At 41.4% G+C, this 18,488-nt stretch overlaps 1 protein-coding gene across 5 annotated transcripts in view; it reads left to right on the top strand.

The window, feature by feature from the left end:
* Positions 1 to 18,488, top strand: part of MYRFL (myelin regulatory factor like) — a 266,624-nt gene that overhangs the window by 158,018 nt on the left and 90,118 nt on the right. For all 5 annotated transcript variants that reach the window (XM_073555517.1, XM_073555518.1, XM_073555519.1 and 2 more), the window contains 3 exons: positions 3,168 to 3,247; positions 7,983 to 8,057; positions 18,154 to 18,209. In XM_073555517.1, coding sequence (XP_073411618.1) covers positions 3,168 to 3,247; positions 7,983 to 8,057; positions 18,154 to 18,209 — 211 coding nt within the window. The remainder of the gene's footprint in view (positions 1 to 3,167; positions 3,248 to 7,982; positions 8,058 to 18,153; positions 18,210 to 18,488) is intronic.

Here is an 18,488-nt window from a genome sequence, read left to right on the forward strand (position 1 = left end):
AAGAAGGAAATTGAGAAGCTGGAGAAATACCAGGGCCTCAAAGGAGAACTGAAGAAGATGTGGAAGGTGAAGGCAACAGTGATTGCAGTGGTGATAGGAGCACTTGGAGCAGTGACCCTTAAGTTGGAAGAATGGCTACAACAGATCCCAGGAGCAACATCTGAGCTCTCTGTCCAGAAAAGAACAATGCTGGGAACAACAAAGATCCTGCGCAGAACCCTCAAACTCCCAGGCCTGTGATAGAGAACCCAAGAATGAGAAAGGGCAACAAGGACCACCCCCAGTGGGGTGAGAAGGAAGTTTTTTTTTAATATATATAAAAAGTCTTATCATCTGGAAAGGAGCAGCAATGTTCTGGATATAAAGATGGTTAAAATAGACAACAGGGTTAAGGTGCCCAATGCGTGTTTCCACACAAAGTGGCTTCCTGACAGGCCCATTTAAAGAGGTGGGGTGTTTTAGCTCTATTATAGATTTTTGTGTGTATTTGTGACTTTTTAAGTGTCTTTACTTGTATGTAAGTTTGTGCTAATAAAAGCTTAATCTTTTTTATGTATGCATTAGTATTTTTTTTTTTTTTGGGGGGTGATCCCTGGGTACATACACAGATGGTCAAAATTGTTGGTACCCCTCGTTTAATAACAGAAAAACTTACAATGGTCACAGAAATAACTTGAATCTGATAAAAGTAATAATAAATTGAAAATCTATGAAAATGAACATATGAAAATCAGACATTGCTTTTCAACCATGCTTCCACAGAATTAAAAAAAAAAAATAAAACTCATGAAATAGGCCTGGACAGAAATGATGATACCCCTGAAAATAATGTGACAAAAGGGACATGTTAAATCAATGTGTGTCGACTAATTAGCATGACAGGTGTTTACAATCTTGGAATCAGTGAGTGGGCCTGTATAGAGGGCTACAGATACTCACTGTGCTGTTTGGTGACATGGTGTGTATCACACTCAGCATGGACCAGAGGAAGAGAAGAAAAGAGTTGTCTCAGGAGATTAGAAAGAAAATTATAGACAAACATGTTAAAGGTAAAAGTTATAAGGCCATCTCCAAGCAGCTTGATGTTCCTGTGAATACAGTTGCACATATTATTCCAAAATTTAAGCTCCATGGGACTGTAGGCAACCTCCCTGGACGTGGCCGCAGGAGGAAAATTGATGACAAGTCAGAGAGACGGATCAAACGAATGGTAACAAAAGAGCCCAGAAAAACTTCTAAACAGATTAAAGGTGAACTTCAAGCTCAAGGAACATCAGTGTAAGATGGCACCATCTGTCAATGTATGAGCCAAAGTGGACTTCATGGGGGACGACCAAGGAGGACACCATTGATGAAAAAAAATCACATAAAAGCCAGACTGCAATTTGCCAAACTACATGTTGACAAGCCACAAAGCTTCTGGGAGAATGTCCTATGGACAGATGAGACAATAATGGAACTTTTTGGCAAGGCACATCAGCTCTATGTTCACAGATGGAAAAATGAAGCATATCAAGAAATACTGTCCCTACTGTGTGTGAAACATGGAGGAGGCTCTATTAGGGTACCGTTACACCTAGCGACTCACCAGCGATCCCGACCAGCGATATGACGCGGTCAGGATCGCTGGTGCATCGCTAGGTGGTCGCTAGTGAGCTGCCACACAGGCAGATCTCACCAGCGACATCGCTGGGGACGGGGATCGCTACTTACCTGTCAGACGAGGCGATCCTGCGTCCTCCCGCCCGGCTCCACGCTCGTCGGCGCCACAGGAAGTGACCGACGAGAAATGGTCCAGGAGCTTCTCGCGCGATCAGCGATAACCAGCGGGGGAGCCGGTCGGAGGTAAGTATCACATGCAGCAATATCGCTAGCAATATCGCTGCAACGTCACAAAATCGGTGACTTTACAGCGATATTGCTAGCGATATCGCAGTGTGTAACGGGGGCTTTATGTTCTGGCTGCTTTGCTGCATCTTGCACAGGATGTCTAGAATCTGTGCAAGGTACAATGAAATCTCAAGACTATCAAGGGATTCTAGAGCGAAATGTGCTGCCCAGTGTCAGAAAGCTTGGTATCAGTCGCAGGTTATGGGTCTTGCAACAGGATAATGACCAAAAACACCCAAGAATGGCTAAGAGGAAAACACTGGACTATTCTGAAGTGGCTTTCTATGAACCCTGACCTAAATCCTATTGAGTATCTTTGGAAAGAGCTGAAACATGCCGTCTGGAAAAGGCAACCTTCAAACACGAGACAACTGGAGCAGTTTGCTGTTGAGGAGTGGACCATAATACCTGTCGAGAGGTGTAGAAGTCTCATTGACAATTACATGAATCGTTTAATTGCAGTGATTGCCTCAAAAGGTTGTGCAACAAAATATTAAGTTAAGGGTACCATCATTTCTGTCCAGGCCTATTTCATGAGTTTTATTTATTTTTTTAATTCTCTGGAAGCATGGCTGAAAAGCAATGTCTGACTTTCATTTGTTTGTTCTCATAGATTTTTGATTTATTATTACTTTTGTCAGATTCAAGTTATTTCTGTCACCATTGTGGGTTTTTCTGTCATTAAATGAGGGGTACCAACAATTTTGACCACGTGTGTAGCATGTTCTTTGCTTCTGTCAGTTTACAAATACCGATCCAACAACTGATGTGTGTATGGTAGCGTGCCATTTTTTTCTCACTGACAGGCATAAAAGAAAACACTAAGTACCTTTGTGTTTTTAACGTTTTGCAGCAATATTGGAGTTCATGTATTCATTAGTTGCAGTGTGTTGATGCATTGTGTAGGTATATGTTTGAATATTGGCCACATAGCGTATTTGTGCACCTGTGCATTCATTTAATACTAAAGTGTGCAGGCCCTATGTTTTCTTTTTTAGAAAAACAGTGCTTTGCTTAGGCTTTGTTGGGCTTAGGGATTTGCATTTGTTCTTTTGGGAGCTAATTCACCACCAGAGTGGTCTGGCTCACTCCCATTTCCATGCATGTGCATGGAGGGATATTGGAATAAAATAAAAAATATATGGCCAGCCTTGGTCCCCAAATGTTTTAAGATCCTGAAAAATACAGATTTGTCTGTTTGATTGAAGTTACTTTATATGACATTATAGTTCAGCATACAATAATGCATTCTAATTTTATTTCTCTTTAATTTTTAGATTCCAACCAAGCAACAGCAATGTTCTAGAAGGATTTTTCAAACTACTGTAATTGCTTTGATCTCTGTTATGACACTTTGGTAAATAATTGAAAATAGAAATAATATCAGAAATGTACAACTCTTTATTTTAATAAAGCTATAAGTTGGAAAGGGGTCATTATTATCTTATATATTTATGACAAATCTACCTGATCTGTCATAAATTTGTGATAGGATTGAGACCCACCTATGAGACTCACAAATATCATGACTACAAGGGTCCAGACTTAAAATGTTTTATTTAGTTAAAAAATATGATTATAAGCAAGTTTTCAATCTCTTTCTTTTTCAATCTACTGTCAGTCTCCTAATAAAAAGAGCTTTTGTCTTAAGGTACTGTCACACTTAGCGATGCACCAGCGATCCCGACCAGCGATATGATGTGGTCAGGATCGCTGGTGCATCGCTAAGTGGTCGCTAGTGAGCTGCCACACAGGCAGATCTCACCAGCGACATAGCAGGGGTTGGGGGCCGTTACTTACCTGTCAGACGAGGCGATCCTGACGTCCTCCCGCCCGTGTCCACGCGTCGCTCGTCTGCGCAACCGGAAGCCCAGCAGGAAGCTGACGACGAGAAACGGCCCAGGACATTCTCGCTCGATCAGCGATAACCAGTGGGGGAGCCGGTTGGAGGTAAGTATCAGACATAGCGATATCGCTAGCAATATCGCTATAACGTCACAAAATCCAGTGACGTTATAGCGATATTGCTAGCGATATCGCTTAGTGTGACAGGCCCTTTACATAGTGCACAGCTTGTTTGCATGGAGCGCAGCCACTAGTGCCTGACCAAGTGCGCTCAGTAGTTACATTCCAGGAGAAGAGTTAACTCCTTGCATACCAGTCAGCTCATCGTAGCCTAGTAATAGTCAGCCCTCACCCCTGCCTTCCTCACTTTCAACTCTTGAGCTCTTATCACTCCTGTAGAATCACAATCCCCCAGCATTTACAGATTACAGGGCGAATCTTCTAATCACGGCTCCCACATTGCTGTGCGATGTGCTTATTCAAGTGCACTATTATCTCTATATGCAAATATAATAATAGCAGTGTAGACTCAAAACAAGCACATGCAAACCATAAGTGTTTAGTAGCAGACGTAGAGAAGTAGTACAAGGAATCTGTTCACCAGAACTGTCATTCAAGAATGAGAACCAGCCCTAAGCAACGAAGAAGTAAGGAGATCGCACAAACCTAAGTTGCTCAGGAGACTACTTTAACATACCCTTTTTATGCTAGTTTGCTCAGCCTTTTTATAACTTTCATATACTTAACGACTGCCGATATGCATTAAAACGATGTCCGCTAAGTGGCCTTATTCCCTTATCATAACCCTCATTCATTAAAACAGTAATTGTGAGTAAGGGTATAGCACCCCAGATTCAGAAATATCTGCTGTTTCAGCTACCGGGGGTAGTTGAAACCCTGAAGAACATAATCAGGGCCAGATTTTCCAGTCCCCGATCACGTGATCGCCGTTATTCAATAAATAATGACGATCACGTAAAAAAAGTGCGCCAACTGTTAAAATAATTTCTCTCTTCTGACATGATATACATGTCAGAGGAGAGAGAAATGATGTCCCCAAACCACCCCCTGTACCTCTGCCATACCCTGGTCCCTCCTACACTGTTCACCGGCCCTCCGCCTCCTCTCCCTGAAAAGAAAATGAAGGGTGCATGCACAGTGCACCCGCTGAAATCTGCCGGCTGGCATCTGGCAACAGCAGTGATTCTTCCTATTGGTTCCTTTTGATTACTGTGAGACACCCTATCACAGTGATCAAAAGCCAATAATTAGTATATCACACACCCCCTGTGTCATCCCTTTAGTGAGATTATTTATTTTTATTTTATATTTTTTATTCCTTTCATTCTTTGCCATTAGGGTTGGGGTTAGGGTTGGGCTTATAAGTTTAGGGCTGGACTTACTGGGTTAGGTTGGGCTTATTGGCTTAGGGTTGGACGTTGTACATAGGCAATCCCCGCATGTTTTTTTTTGTGTCTAACAGCCACAAATCATTTCGAGCAGGGACTTGAGCATGTCATTCAAGCACACGCGATACTTGATGCATACCCGAGCACTCGATGCAAACTTGAGTAGCAAGCACTTGCATTCAACACTAATGACGACATATTCACTGGGACGAACTAATGTTATGAAATTCTGTGTAGTACCTTTGGGTTCAAAATCCCCACTATAACTGTGGATAAAAACCTTGAGGGGTGTAGTTTCCAAAATGGGGTCAGTTCTGGGGGGGGTTTCTGCTGTTTGGGTGCCTTAGGGGCCCTGCAAATGCAACATGTTTCTCACCATCTCTATCAGCCACATTTGTGTTCCAAAACTCAAATATTGCTCCTTCAGCTCCAAGCCCTTCCATTTATCTAAATAGAACATTTTTTTTTATATGTGGGTACTGCGACACTCGTAACAAACCGTGAGGTCCACTTTTTAGCATTATGTCTTGCAAAACTGTGAAATTTGGAGCTAAGGCAAGATTTTAGAGGTAAAATTTAAATTTTTATTTCATTCCACTTTGAAATAATTCCTGTGTAGCAACTGAAGGGTTGAAAAAAATTGTGACAACAGTTTTAAAGTATTTGAGGGGTGCAGTTTTTAAAATGGCATCCGTTTTGGGGAATTTCCAATATATAGGCCCCTCAAAGTCCTCTCTCCCAGTGGGTCATGGCACCCGCAAACCATAACAATAAAATCTGCGCTATAATATGGCGCTCCTTCCATTCTGAGTTTTGCACTGTGCCTCAAAAATAGTTCCTGATTACATGTAGGCTATTAGTGTACTCAAGAGAAATTGCACACCAAACTGAGAGGCCCATTTTTTTCCCTATTAGCCCTTTTAAAAATTAAAAATTTGAGGCTAAATCAACATTTTATCAGTAAAAATATAATTCTGCTTTCTTCAACACCCAATGGTATAAATTTATGTGAGTCACATATGGGGTCAACATATCAACAACACCTCAAGGGCTCTGCCAATGTGACATGACACCCTCAAACCATTCCAGCAAAAATCTCAACTCCAATATGGCACTTTTTCCCTTCTCAGCTTTGCACTGTGCCACAAAAGTATTTTTTTTTTTACCACATATGAGGTATTTGTACACTCAGAAGAATTTGCACAACAAATTTTATGGTCCATTTTGCTCCGTTAGCCTTCTGAAAATGAAAGATTTGGGCAAAACCAACATTTAAATAGATTAAATATAGATATTCTGAGATTGTTGTTTCATTACATATTTTACTTCATGCTAGGGTAAATTTTGGTCGATATAATTTGCGTATATTTATGAAAGCATCAAAAATTTGACAAACAAATTTGAAAATGTTGCAGTTTTCAAAATTTAAATTGTTATGACTTTAAATCAGTAAGTTATACCACACAAATAGTTAATATATAACATTGCCCACATGTCAACTTTACATCTGCATCACTTTTTAAACATAATTTTTTTTTTTTGTTATAAAGCTAGAAGGGTTGATCTGAATTTTTTTTAGGGGCCACATCACATTGGAAGTGACTTTGGAGGGTCTATATGACAGAAAATACCCAAAAGTGACACCATTCTAAAAACTACAACCCTCAAAATCAACAAAACCACATTCAAGGAGTTTATAAACCCTTCAGGTGGTTCACAAGAATTAAAGGAATGTGGAAGAAAAAATGAGTATTTACTTTTTTGCATTAATTGGTTTTTACTTTAGCCCAATTTTTTTTATTTTCACAAGAGTAACATTAGAAAATGAATCCCTAAATTTGTTGTGCAATTTCTCCTGAATACGCCAATACCCCATTTGTGGGTGAAAACTACAGTTTAGGAGCACGGCAGGGCTCAGAAGGGAAGAAGCATTTTTTGAATGCAAAAATAGCTGCAACCAAGAATGCACGCCATATCGCATTTGGAGAGTCCCTGATGTGCCTAAACAGTAAAAAAAAACCCATATGTGATCCCATTTTGGAAACTAGACCCCTCAAGGAATGTTTGGTGAGCACCTTGAACCCCCAGGTGCTTCACAGAAATTTATAACATAGAGCTGTGAAAATAAAAAAATCACATTTTTTTCCCACAAAGATGTATTTTAGCCCCAAATTTTGCATTTTCACAGGGGTAGCAGGAGAAATTGGACCACACAATTTGTTGTGCAATTTCTCCAGAGTACACTGATACCCCATATGTGGGGCAAAACTACTGTTTGGTTGCTCGGCAGGGTTAGGAATGGAAGGAGCGCTATTTGACTTTTTGAATGCAAAATTAGCTGGAATAATTAGCAAGCGCCATGTCGCATTTGGAGAGCCCCTGATGTGCCTAAACAATGGAAACCCCCAACAAGTGACCCCATTTTGGAAACTAGATACTTCAAGGAATGTATCTGGATGTGTTCTGAGCATCTTGAACCCCCAGGTGCTTCACAGAAGTTTATAACATTGAACTGTGAAAATGATAGCTTCTGAGGACCTCCTTGCCCGTTGGCAAAGTTTTTCATTTTTGCATACAGAGTATATAGTTGTGTATATAAATTTATTAAAATAAACAAACCTACTTTAATATGCACATATGGTCATTGACACATTGATTTACAACTCCGTTTCTGCACTTGCGGTACTTTGATTGCTTTATAATGGGGTAAGGTTTAAATATCAGCAATGTAAAGGTTTAAAGTCAATTTCTCCTAAATAAAAACTGCTGATCGCCATAATTCCAATGTTAGGTTTATGAACGCATTAACATTGAGTATAACTCTTGTCTGTTTTTTAGTGCTCTGACCATTTCCACATTGTATATTCTCTATGTCCAAGAGGAAGCTGTTGAGCGAGAACCACCACCATCACAGTAAGTGTTTTGCTTTGTGTAGACCACACCTTTTTCATATTGTACCCATTGTAACAATAATATGTCTGGACCAGTAGTGCAGTCTATATACAGTAGGTAGAGTTGCAGCAATTAATATAAACCTCAGAATAAGTTCATCATATACAGTTGTGTGAATAATGTGTTTGCCCCTTCCTGATTTCCTATTCTTTTGCATGTTTGTCACACTTAGAGTTGAAACCAGAAGTTTACATACACTGTATGAAAAGATATTTATGCATGTTTTTCTCAATATCTGACATGAAATCAGAATAAACCTTCCCATTTTAGGTCAATTAGAATTACCATAATTTTTAATATTTGCCAAATGCCAGAATAATGAGAATGTTTTAAGGCATTTTTATTACTTGCTGCAAAGTCAAAAGTTTACATACAATTCATTTGTATTTGGTACCATTGCCCTTAAACTGAATGACTTGGGTGAAATGTTTGGGATATCCTTCCACAAGCTTCTCACAATAATTGGACCAAATTTGGGCCCATTACTCCTGACAAAACTGGTATAACTGAAACTGATCCAGGTGTGTAGCTCGCCTTGCTCGCACCGCCTTTTCAGCTTTGCCAATAAATGTTCAATAGGATTGAGATCAGGGCTTTGTGATGGTCACTCCAAACATTGACTTTTGATACGGAGTGACTGACCTAGTGTGACACGACCCAACAGTTGGTCTGTTACCAAATGGCACAACAAACAAGGGAACACCAGGGAAACAATAACAATGGTAGGCCCTGTTGATAGGTAATGGGGGAATGGACACCTCCTGCACTAACCTGAGGATGTGCCCTGATCTCCCTATTATCCCTATACAGGTTCTTTCACCCCTTCACCGAGCAGGATACCTAATCCCTCACTTGCCCTGCTCTTATCCCTAAGTAGGGAGCTGGCAGATGAGAGCACTAGTCCCACCACTGCACTAATACAACAAGAAGGGATGGGAAGGCAGACACCAAAAGGGACAACGTAACAAAAATGCAACACTTAGCTTTCTCTGCTGCAAAGCACCGCACAGCAGAATAAAGACACCAGATACAATGTTTAAAGCTGAAGCACCACTTCATCCTGGAAACTCCATTCTCCAGCTTGGTCAGTGCAGATTCCACTAACACAGCTTGATGCATCAGGTGACCTTTTAAAGGATGGTTGGAGTGGTCACCGCCCACATCAGCTGTCCCAGCAGCAATGCAATTACACACTCTTGCCAGCAGGGAAAAATTGACATTTAACCCCCGCTGGCCTGAAAGGAAAAAAGTTTTAGCTGAGAGAAACCAGATCTGTCACAAATAAAAAAAATGGATTGTGACAACTTTGCTATCCTTAAACCACTTTGTTGCCATTTTGGCAGTATGCTTTGGGTCATTGTCCATTTGGAAGACCTATTTCCTCCCAAGCTTTAACTTCCTTGCTGATGTCTTGAGATGTTCCTTCAGTATTGCCACATAATCTTCTTTTCTCATGGTGCCAATTGTATGAACAGATGAACGAGGCACCTTCAGGTATATTGAAATTGTACCCAATGATGAGCCAGACTTGTGCAAGTCCAAAATTCTCTTCCTGATATCTTGGCTGATTTCTTGAGATTTTCCCATGATGCTACACAAAGAAGCAGTGTGTTTCAGGTGTGCATTAAGATACATCCACAGGTGTGTCTCTAATTAACTCAGATGTTGCCAAAAAACCTCAGAAGCTTCCAAGCACATGGCATCATCATATGAGCAGTCGAGAATTGTTTAACCCCTTTCCTACATTGGACGTAATATTCTGTCCATGTGACCTGGGCCCTAAGTCCCATGGACGGAATATTACATCATAGCGATCAGCGGCGCCCACGTGTTGAGCACCGCTGATCGCGGCCGGGTGTCAGCTGATTATCACAGCTGACACCCGGCACAATGTGTCAGGGGCGGTCATGGACCGCCCCTGACACGTTAACCCCTTGCACACCGCGATCAAACACGATCGCGGTGTACCGGGGGTTAAAGGGAAGCATCGGCAGGGAGGGGGCTCCCTCCGTGCTTCCCTGCTGCGGGGGGCTCTTTCCCTACAGGTCCCCGGATCCAAGATGGCGACGGGGACCTTCGGGGGCCTGTAAGGAGCGGACTTCCTCAATGCCTGCAAAGCGCAGGCATGAGGAAGTCTGCGTCTATGTTTGTGACAGATCGCTGATCTGTCCCAGTGATCTGTGATGTGACAGATCAGCGATCTGTCACAGGACAATTGTGTCCCCCCTGGGACAATGTAATAAAGTTAAAAAAAAGTGTAAAAATAATTTAAAAAAAATCGCTAAATAAATTAAAAAAAAAAAAATATTCCTTAATAAATTCATTTTTTGGAAATAATAAAAAAACAATAAAAGTACACATATTTGGTATCGCCGCATCTGTAACGACCCGCTCTATAAAACTGTCCCATTAGTTAACCCCTTTAGCGAACCCCTTAAAAAATAAAAATAAAAAACGAAGCAAAAAATAATGATTTATTATCATACCGCCGAACAAAAAGTGAAATAACGCGCGATCAAAAAGACACATATAAATATCCATGGTACCGTTGAAAACGTCATCTTGTCCCGCAAAAAACGAGCCACATACAGCATGATCAGCAAAAAAATAAAAAAGTTATAGCTCGCAGAATAAAGCAATGCAAAAATAATTATTTTTTATATAAAATTGTTTTCATTGCATAAAAGAACCAAAACATAAAAAAAACCTAAATGAGGTATCACTGTAACCGTACTGACCTGAAGAATAAAACCGCTTTATCAATTTTACCGCACGCGGAACGGTGTAAACGCACCCCCCAAAAGAAAATCATGAAATGCTTGTTTTTGTTCATTCTGCGTCCCAAAAATCGGAATAAAAAGCGATCAAAAGAAGTCACGTGCCCAAAAATGATACCAATAAAAATGTCAACTCGTCCCGCAAAAAATAAGACCTCACATGACTCAGTGGGTCAAAATATGGAAAAATTATAGCTCTCAATATGTGGTGATGTAAAAACTATTTTTACAATAAAAAGCATCTTTTAGCGTGCGACAGTTGCCAAAAATAAAAACTGCCATAAATAGTAAATCAACCCCCCCGTTATCACCCCCTTAGTTAGGGAAAAATAATAAAATTAAAAGAAAATGTATTTATTTCCATTTTCCCATTAGGGTTAGGGCTAGGGCTAGGGTAAGGGATAGGGTTAGGGCTAGGGTTAGGGTTAGGGCTAGAGTTAGGGCTGAGATTAGGGTTAGGGGTGTGTTGGGGTTAGGGTTGGAGTTATAATTGGGGGGTTTCCACTGTTTGGGCACATCAGGTGCTCTCCAAATGCAACATGGCGTCTGATCTCAATTCCAGCCAATTCTGCGTTGAAAAAGTCAAATGGTGCTCCTTCCCTTCCAAGCTCTGCCATGCACCCAAACAGTGTTTTACCCCCACATATCGGGTATCAGCCTACTCAGGACAAATTGCAAAACAATTTTTGGGATCCAATTTCTCCTGTTACCCTTAGGAAAATAAAAAATTGGGGGCAAAAATATAATTTTTGTGGAAAAAAATGATTTTTTTATTTTTATGCCCGGGCGTTATAAACTTCTGTGAAGCACTTGGGGGTTCAAAGTGCTCACCACACATCTAGATAAGTTCCATGGGGGGTCTAGTTTCCAAAATGGGGTCACTTGTGGGGAGGTTCAATAGTTTAGGTACATCAGGGGTTCTCCAAACGCAAATGACACCCGCAGACAATTCCATCAAAGTCTGCATTCCAAAACGTCACCACTTCCCTTCCGAGCCCCGACATGTACCCATACAGTAGTTTTCTCTCACATATGGGGTATCAGCATACTCAAAACAAATTGGACAACAACTTTTGGGGTCCAATTTCTCCTGTTACCCTTGGGAAAATAAAAAAAATGGGGACTAAAAGATCATGTTTGTGGAAAAAATACGATTTTTTTTTATTTTCACACCCGGTCGTTATAAACTTCTGTGAAGCACTGGGGGGTTCAAAGTGCTCACCACACACCTAGATAAGTTCCTTAGGGGGTCTAGTTTCCAAAATGGGGTCACTTGTGGGGGGTTTCCACTGTTTAGGTACATCAGGGGCTCTCCAAAAGCAACATGACACCCGCAGACCATTCCATCAAAGTCTGCATTCCAAAACGTCACTACTTCCCTTCTGAGCCCCGACGTGTACCCATACAGTAGTTTTCTCCCACATATGGGGTATCAGCGTACTCAGGACAAATTGGACAACAACTTTTGGGGTCCAATTTCTCCTGGTACACTTGGGAAAATAAAAAAATTGGTGATTAAAAGATCATGTTTGTGGAAAAAATACGATTTTTTTTATTTTCATGCGTGGGCATTATAAACTTCTGGGAAGCCATTGGGGGTTCAAAGTGCTCACCACACATCTAGATAAGTTCCTTAGGGGGTCTAGTTTCCAAAATGGGGTCATTTGTGGGGGGTTTCCACTGTGTAGGTACATCAGGGGCTCTCCAAAGGCAACATGACACCCGCAGTCCATTCTATCAAAGTCTGCATTCCAAAACGTCACTACTTCCCTTCCGAGCCCTGACATGTGCCCATACAGTAGTGTTCTCCCACATATGGGGTATCAGCATACTCAGGACGAATTGGACAACAACTTTTGGGGTCCAATTTCTCCTGATACCCTTGGGAAAATAAAAAAATTGGTGACTAAAAGATCATGTTTGTGGAAAAAATACGATTTTTTTTATTTTCACGCCCGGGCGTTATAAGCTTCTGTGAAGCACTGGGGGGTTCAAAGTGCTCACCACACATCTAGATAAGTTACTTGGGGGGTCTAGTTTCCAAAATGGTGTCATTTGCGGGGGGGGTTTCACTGTTTTGGTACATCAGGGGCTTTCCAAATGCAAAATGGTGTCCTATCTCAATTCCAGCCAAAAGCGTCAAATGGTGCTGCTTCCCTTCCGAGCTCTGCCATGCGCCCAAATAGTGGTTTACCCCCACATGTGGGGTATCAGCATACTCAGGACAAATTGCACAATAAATTTTAGGGTCCTGTTAACCTTGGGAAAATAAAAATTTAGGGTGAAAAGATCATTTTTGTGGATAAAATATGATTTTTTAATTGTACGGCTGTACGTTATAAACTTCTGTGAAGCCCTTGGGGGTTCAAAGTTCTCACCACACATCTAGATAAGTTCCTTGGGGGGTATAGTTTCCAAAATGGTGTCATTTGTGGGGGGTTTCCACTGTTTTGGTGCATCAGGGGTTTTCCAATCGTGACATGGTGTCCGATCTCAATTCCAGCCAAAAAAGTCAAATGGCGATGCTTCCCTTCTGAGCTCTGCCATGCGCCCAAATAGTCGTTTACACCCACATATGGGGTATCAGCATACTCAGGACAAATTGCACAATAACTTTTAGGGTCCTGTTACCCTTGGGAAAATAAAAATTGGGGGTGAAGAGATCATTTTTGTGGAAAAAATATGATTTTTTAATTGTACCGCTGTACGTTATAAACTTCTGTGAAGCCATTGTGGGTTCAAAGTTCTCACCACATATCTAGATAAGTTCCTTGGGGGGGTCTAGTTTCCAAAATGGGGTCACTTGTGGGAGGTTTCCACTGTGTAGGTACATCAGGGGCTCTCCAAATGTGACATGGCGTCCGATCTGAATTCCAGCCAATTTTGCATTGAAAAAGTCAAACGGCGCTCCTTCCATTCTGAGCTCTGCCATGCGCCGAAACAGTGGCTCCCCCCACATATCAGGTATCGGCGTACTCAGGACAAATTGCACAATAACTTTTCCTGTCCATTTTCTCCTGTTACCCTTAGTAAAATAAAAAAAATTGAACCTGAAATATTTTTGTTGTGAAAAAAAGTTAAATGTTCATTTTTTTTAAAATATTCAAAAAATTTCCTGTGACGCACCTGAAGGGTTAATAAACTTCTTGAATGTGGTTTTGAGCACCTTAAGGGGTGCAGTTTTTAGAATGGTGTCACTTTTGGGTATTTTCTATCATATAGACCCCTCAAAGTGGCTTCAAATGTGATGTGGCCCATAAAAATAAAATGGTGTTGCAAAAATGAGAAATCGCTGGCCAACTTTTTACCCTTATAATTTCCTAACAAAAAAAAGTTGGTTCCAACATTGTGCTGATGTAAAGTAGACATGTGGGAAATGTTATTTATTAAGTTTTTTTGTGTGCCGTATCTCTGTGATTTAAGGGCATAAAAATTCAAAGTTGGAAAATTGCGAAATTTTAAAAATTTTCACCAAATTTCCATTTTTTTTCACAAATAAACGCAAGTTATTTGAATTAAATTTTACCACTAACATGAAGTACAATATGTCACGAGAAAACAGTGTCAGAATCACTGGGATCCATGGAAGCGTTCCAGAGTTATTACCTCATAAAGGGACAGTGGTCAGAATTGTACAAATTGGCCCGGGGAGTTAACGAGCAAACCACCCTTGGAAGTGAAGGGGTTAAAGGCATAGTAATCTTAGTGTATGTAAACTTCTGACTTTGCAGTAAGTAATAAAAATGCCTTAAAAATTCTCTCTCTCTCATTATTCTGGCATTTGGCAAATATTAATAGTTATAGTAATCCTATCCGGAAAGGTTTATTCTGATTTCATTTCAGATATTGAGAAAAACATGCATATGTATCTTTTTATATAGTGTATGTAAACTTCTGGTTTCCACTGTCTAAATGTTTCAGATCACCAAACAAATTTAAATATTAGGCAAAGATAACACAAGTAAACACAAAATGCTGTTTTTAAATGAAGGTCTTTATTATTAAGTAAAAAAAAGAAATCCAAGCCTACAGGGCCCTATGTGAAAAAGTGATTTCCCCCAGCCCCTTAAAACACAAATTAACGGTGATTTATTACATCTTTGGTAAACTGAATTAGCTTTAGCCACAATGTATCAAACATCAGGAGGTGTTTTTAAAGGTAGTAAGGCACACCAGAGGTGTATTTAGGTTTTCTGGCACCCAGGGCAAGAATTCATTTTGGTGCCCCCCAGCACATGTGCGACTTGCACACTTAGTCACGTGCCGACAACCTACTCACCCTAATTCAATATTTAGTGAAAAAACTGAGGGAAGCAGAAGAGAAGCTCGTTGTCACGTAGCATTGTAAGTATGAAAATCGCATATGAGTGAAGCGGCCATGTGATGACTGCTGGAACCTGCAAGCAGAGCTGAATCCTGACAGTGAGTATATTTCAGGCTGTTTGGATTGGCTGCAGGGCTTCTTTTTATAACTAAAGGGTGTATCCAGGTTTGAGATGAAAGTCTGCAGTCACTATAGGTGGCTGCAGGCTTCTGAATTCTCACGGTGCATGTGCTGTACACTTTTAGGATTCTCCCTTGCACAAGTATGTGACTTAGATACTTTGGGCCACATTCCGACTAGACGTGCCTGGCCTCATTCAGTTCATTTTAATTGAGTGAGGCCACACATGTCTAGTCAGCACGTGACCACATGTATGCAAATCACTAACATCAGAGAATCTTCACTGCATGCAGTGCGTACTGTGAGAATTCAGAAGTCTGCAGTCACATAGAATGACTGCAGAGTCATCACAAACTTCGACAACTCCTTTAATATTCCTAACAAATAAAAATATGAGAATTTGTCAGTATCACCAAAAAAAAAAATTTACATCCCGCTACCTTATAGATGACATTGTCTCTGGAATTGTTTTGAGTTTTGTCATCCACAGCCGTCTCTGCAGACTTCCATCTTCTCCGGTATTGTGCAGCACATCCCCACACGACGCCAGTGCTATATAATACTCCCGAATAAAAATATCTGCCCTACACTGAGCCCTTGAATAAATAATTGCCCCTCACTATATTAACTGCACAAAATATGACCCCACACTGTCCCTCCTATGGTACATACTCTCCACACTGCTCCCTCCTTTCCATACTTTTTCCAACCTCTTCACACTGTTCTCTCACTCTGAGTCCCACTGTAGGGCCCAGTCTCTAAACTGTGCCCCCTCATCACACTCCCACTCCTTGGTATAATGTCGACTCCTGGCTGTGCCCTTACACTGTTCCCCCATGCTACACCCCCCACACTACTCAGTCTCTATTCTGTGCTCACTTGTACTTTCTCCCCATACTGTTTCCTTTTAGTAGTTTCTTCACACATTTCCCCCTCCATCCTCATACATTTACCATCTCACTTTCCATACTGCCTCCTCACAGATCCCTCCGACTCCCCATATCCCATTACCCTCGCTCTCCATAAATTTTCCCCTCGTTCCTCATACTGTGTCTACACCCATCCCCCAATACATGCCCCCCATCTCATACCTTCCTCCTCATATTGTGACTTCAAGTTTCTTCAGCTCCACATATTGTCGGCACCAGTCATTTCCTTGCTCCTCAAACTTGTCTTCAAGTCATCCCCTGTTACACAAAATCTCACCTAGCCCCGTTTCACTAAATACCGACATCACAGTAAATCTCCTTTAGTCCCATTACAGTAAATCTCCCACACACAGTAAATACCCTCCACACACACAGTAAATAGCCCCTCACACACACAATAAATGCCCCCACACACAGGAAATAACTCCCACACACAGTAAATACCACCCCACACACAGTAAATACCCCACACACCGTAAATACCCCTCTCACACACAGTAAATACCCCCACACAATAAATAGCCTCTACAAGCACAGAAAATACCCCCACACACTAAATTCGACCACAAGCACAGTAAATGCAAAACCCCCAATTAACTCCACCCACACCCAGTAAATACCCCCCACACTAAATACAACCACACACAGTAAACACACACACACAGTAAATACACTTACCCAGTGAACACCACCCACACCCTGTAAATACACCCCTTTGAATGAAATACCCCTCCAAGCAGTAAATACACCTCTCCATATCTTCAGTGTCTTCAGCTCCAGTGTGGAGCACTTACCACCAGTGTTTGCCTCTGCAGCGCCGGAGAGTGATGTCAGCAGCGTGATCACATGATATGATCACACTGCTGGTGTCACTCTGAGCTTCAATTGTATTTGCGTCTGTTAGACGCGAATGCAATTGATCTCTTGGAACCAGTGCTGCAGTTTCTCTGTACTGGCTGTCTGCTTGACAGCTGGCTCACAGAACTGCCGACTTCCAGTCTGGGGGGCGGCAGAATGCAGCCGCCGGTTAAGACACTTTGGACCGCCACATTACGCGGCCTGACTGCACCCCCTTGCCAGCTGCACCCAGGGCACATGCCTCGGCTGTTCCCCCTAGATACGCCTCTGATGGACGCCCTATGGACCTGTTTAATTGCACATGACACATACAATTTAACAGTCTAGAACACATGAAGTCATTATTGCCCTCTACTCCTCTTTGGTCTGACCTCATCTGGAATAATGTGTCCAGTTCTGGGCATCACATTTTAAAAAAGACATCAACAAACTGGCGCAAGTTCAGAGAAGGGCAACCAGAATGGTGGCTGGTCTGTAAACTATGAGGAACGGTTACAGGAATTGGGAATGTTTAGCTTGCAGAAGAAAAGACTGAGAGGAGACTTACTAGCTGTCTACAAATATCTCAAGGGCTGTCACATTGTAGAAGGATCATCTTTATTCTCATTTGCACAAGGAAAGACTAGAAGCAATGGGATGAAACTGAATGGGAGGAGACAGATTAGATATTAGAATAAACTTTTTGACAGTTGGTGATCAATGAGTGGAACAGGCTGCCACGAGAAGTGGTGAGTTCTCCTTCTATAGAAGTCTTCAAACAGAGGCTGGACAGACATCTGTCTGGGATGATTTAGTGAATCCTGCTTTAAGCAGGGGGTTGGACCAGATGACCCAGGAGGTCCCTTCCAACTCTACCATTCTATGATTCTATCTATCTATGATTCTAAAATGTCTACACCTGCTCATTACTGCAGAAATCTATGCTTTAATAGTGAGACCTAGAGAAACATATTCTTCAAAGTATGAAGAAAGATTCCTAATAGTTTATTATTTTTCCCTTGCTCTTTCCTTTTAAACTTTATTATTATAGTAATTATGTTTCTTCACAGGAATAACTTCACAGACGTTGCAAGCTCATTATTGCCTCCAATTTACACTACTATGGGTATGTTCCAGTGAATGCTGAAACTAATGTTTCACTTTGGTTTTTAATGTCTAATCCTAATTTAATTACTATCCTCAGGATTAATTGACATGCTGGTCAGTTTACGCCGCCATTTTCTCCTTCGTCTCATTGGGGGACACAGAGACTGTGGGTGTGTGCTACTGCCGTCTGGAGGCTGACACTAGGCATACAAAAAACAAGTTAGCTCCTCCTCCACCGCATACACCCTCGCCCCGGTAGCGGGCGGAAACCAGTTTTTTGCTTAGTGTCTTTGGAGGC

The sequence above is a fragment of the Dendrobates tinctorius genome, unplaced genomic scaffold (assembly GCF_039654945.1).
Source record: "Dendrobates tinctorius isolate UK_male_01 unplaced genomic scaffold, ASM3965494v1 ptg000224l, whole genome shotgun sequence".
Taxonomy (NCBI): domain Eukaryota; kingdom Metazoa; phylum Chordata; class Amphibia; order Anura; family Dendrobatidae; genus Dendrobates; species Dendrobates tinctorius.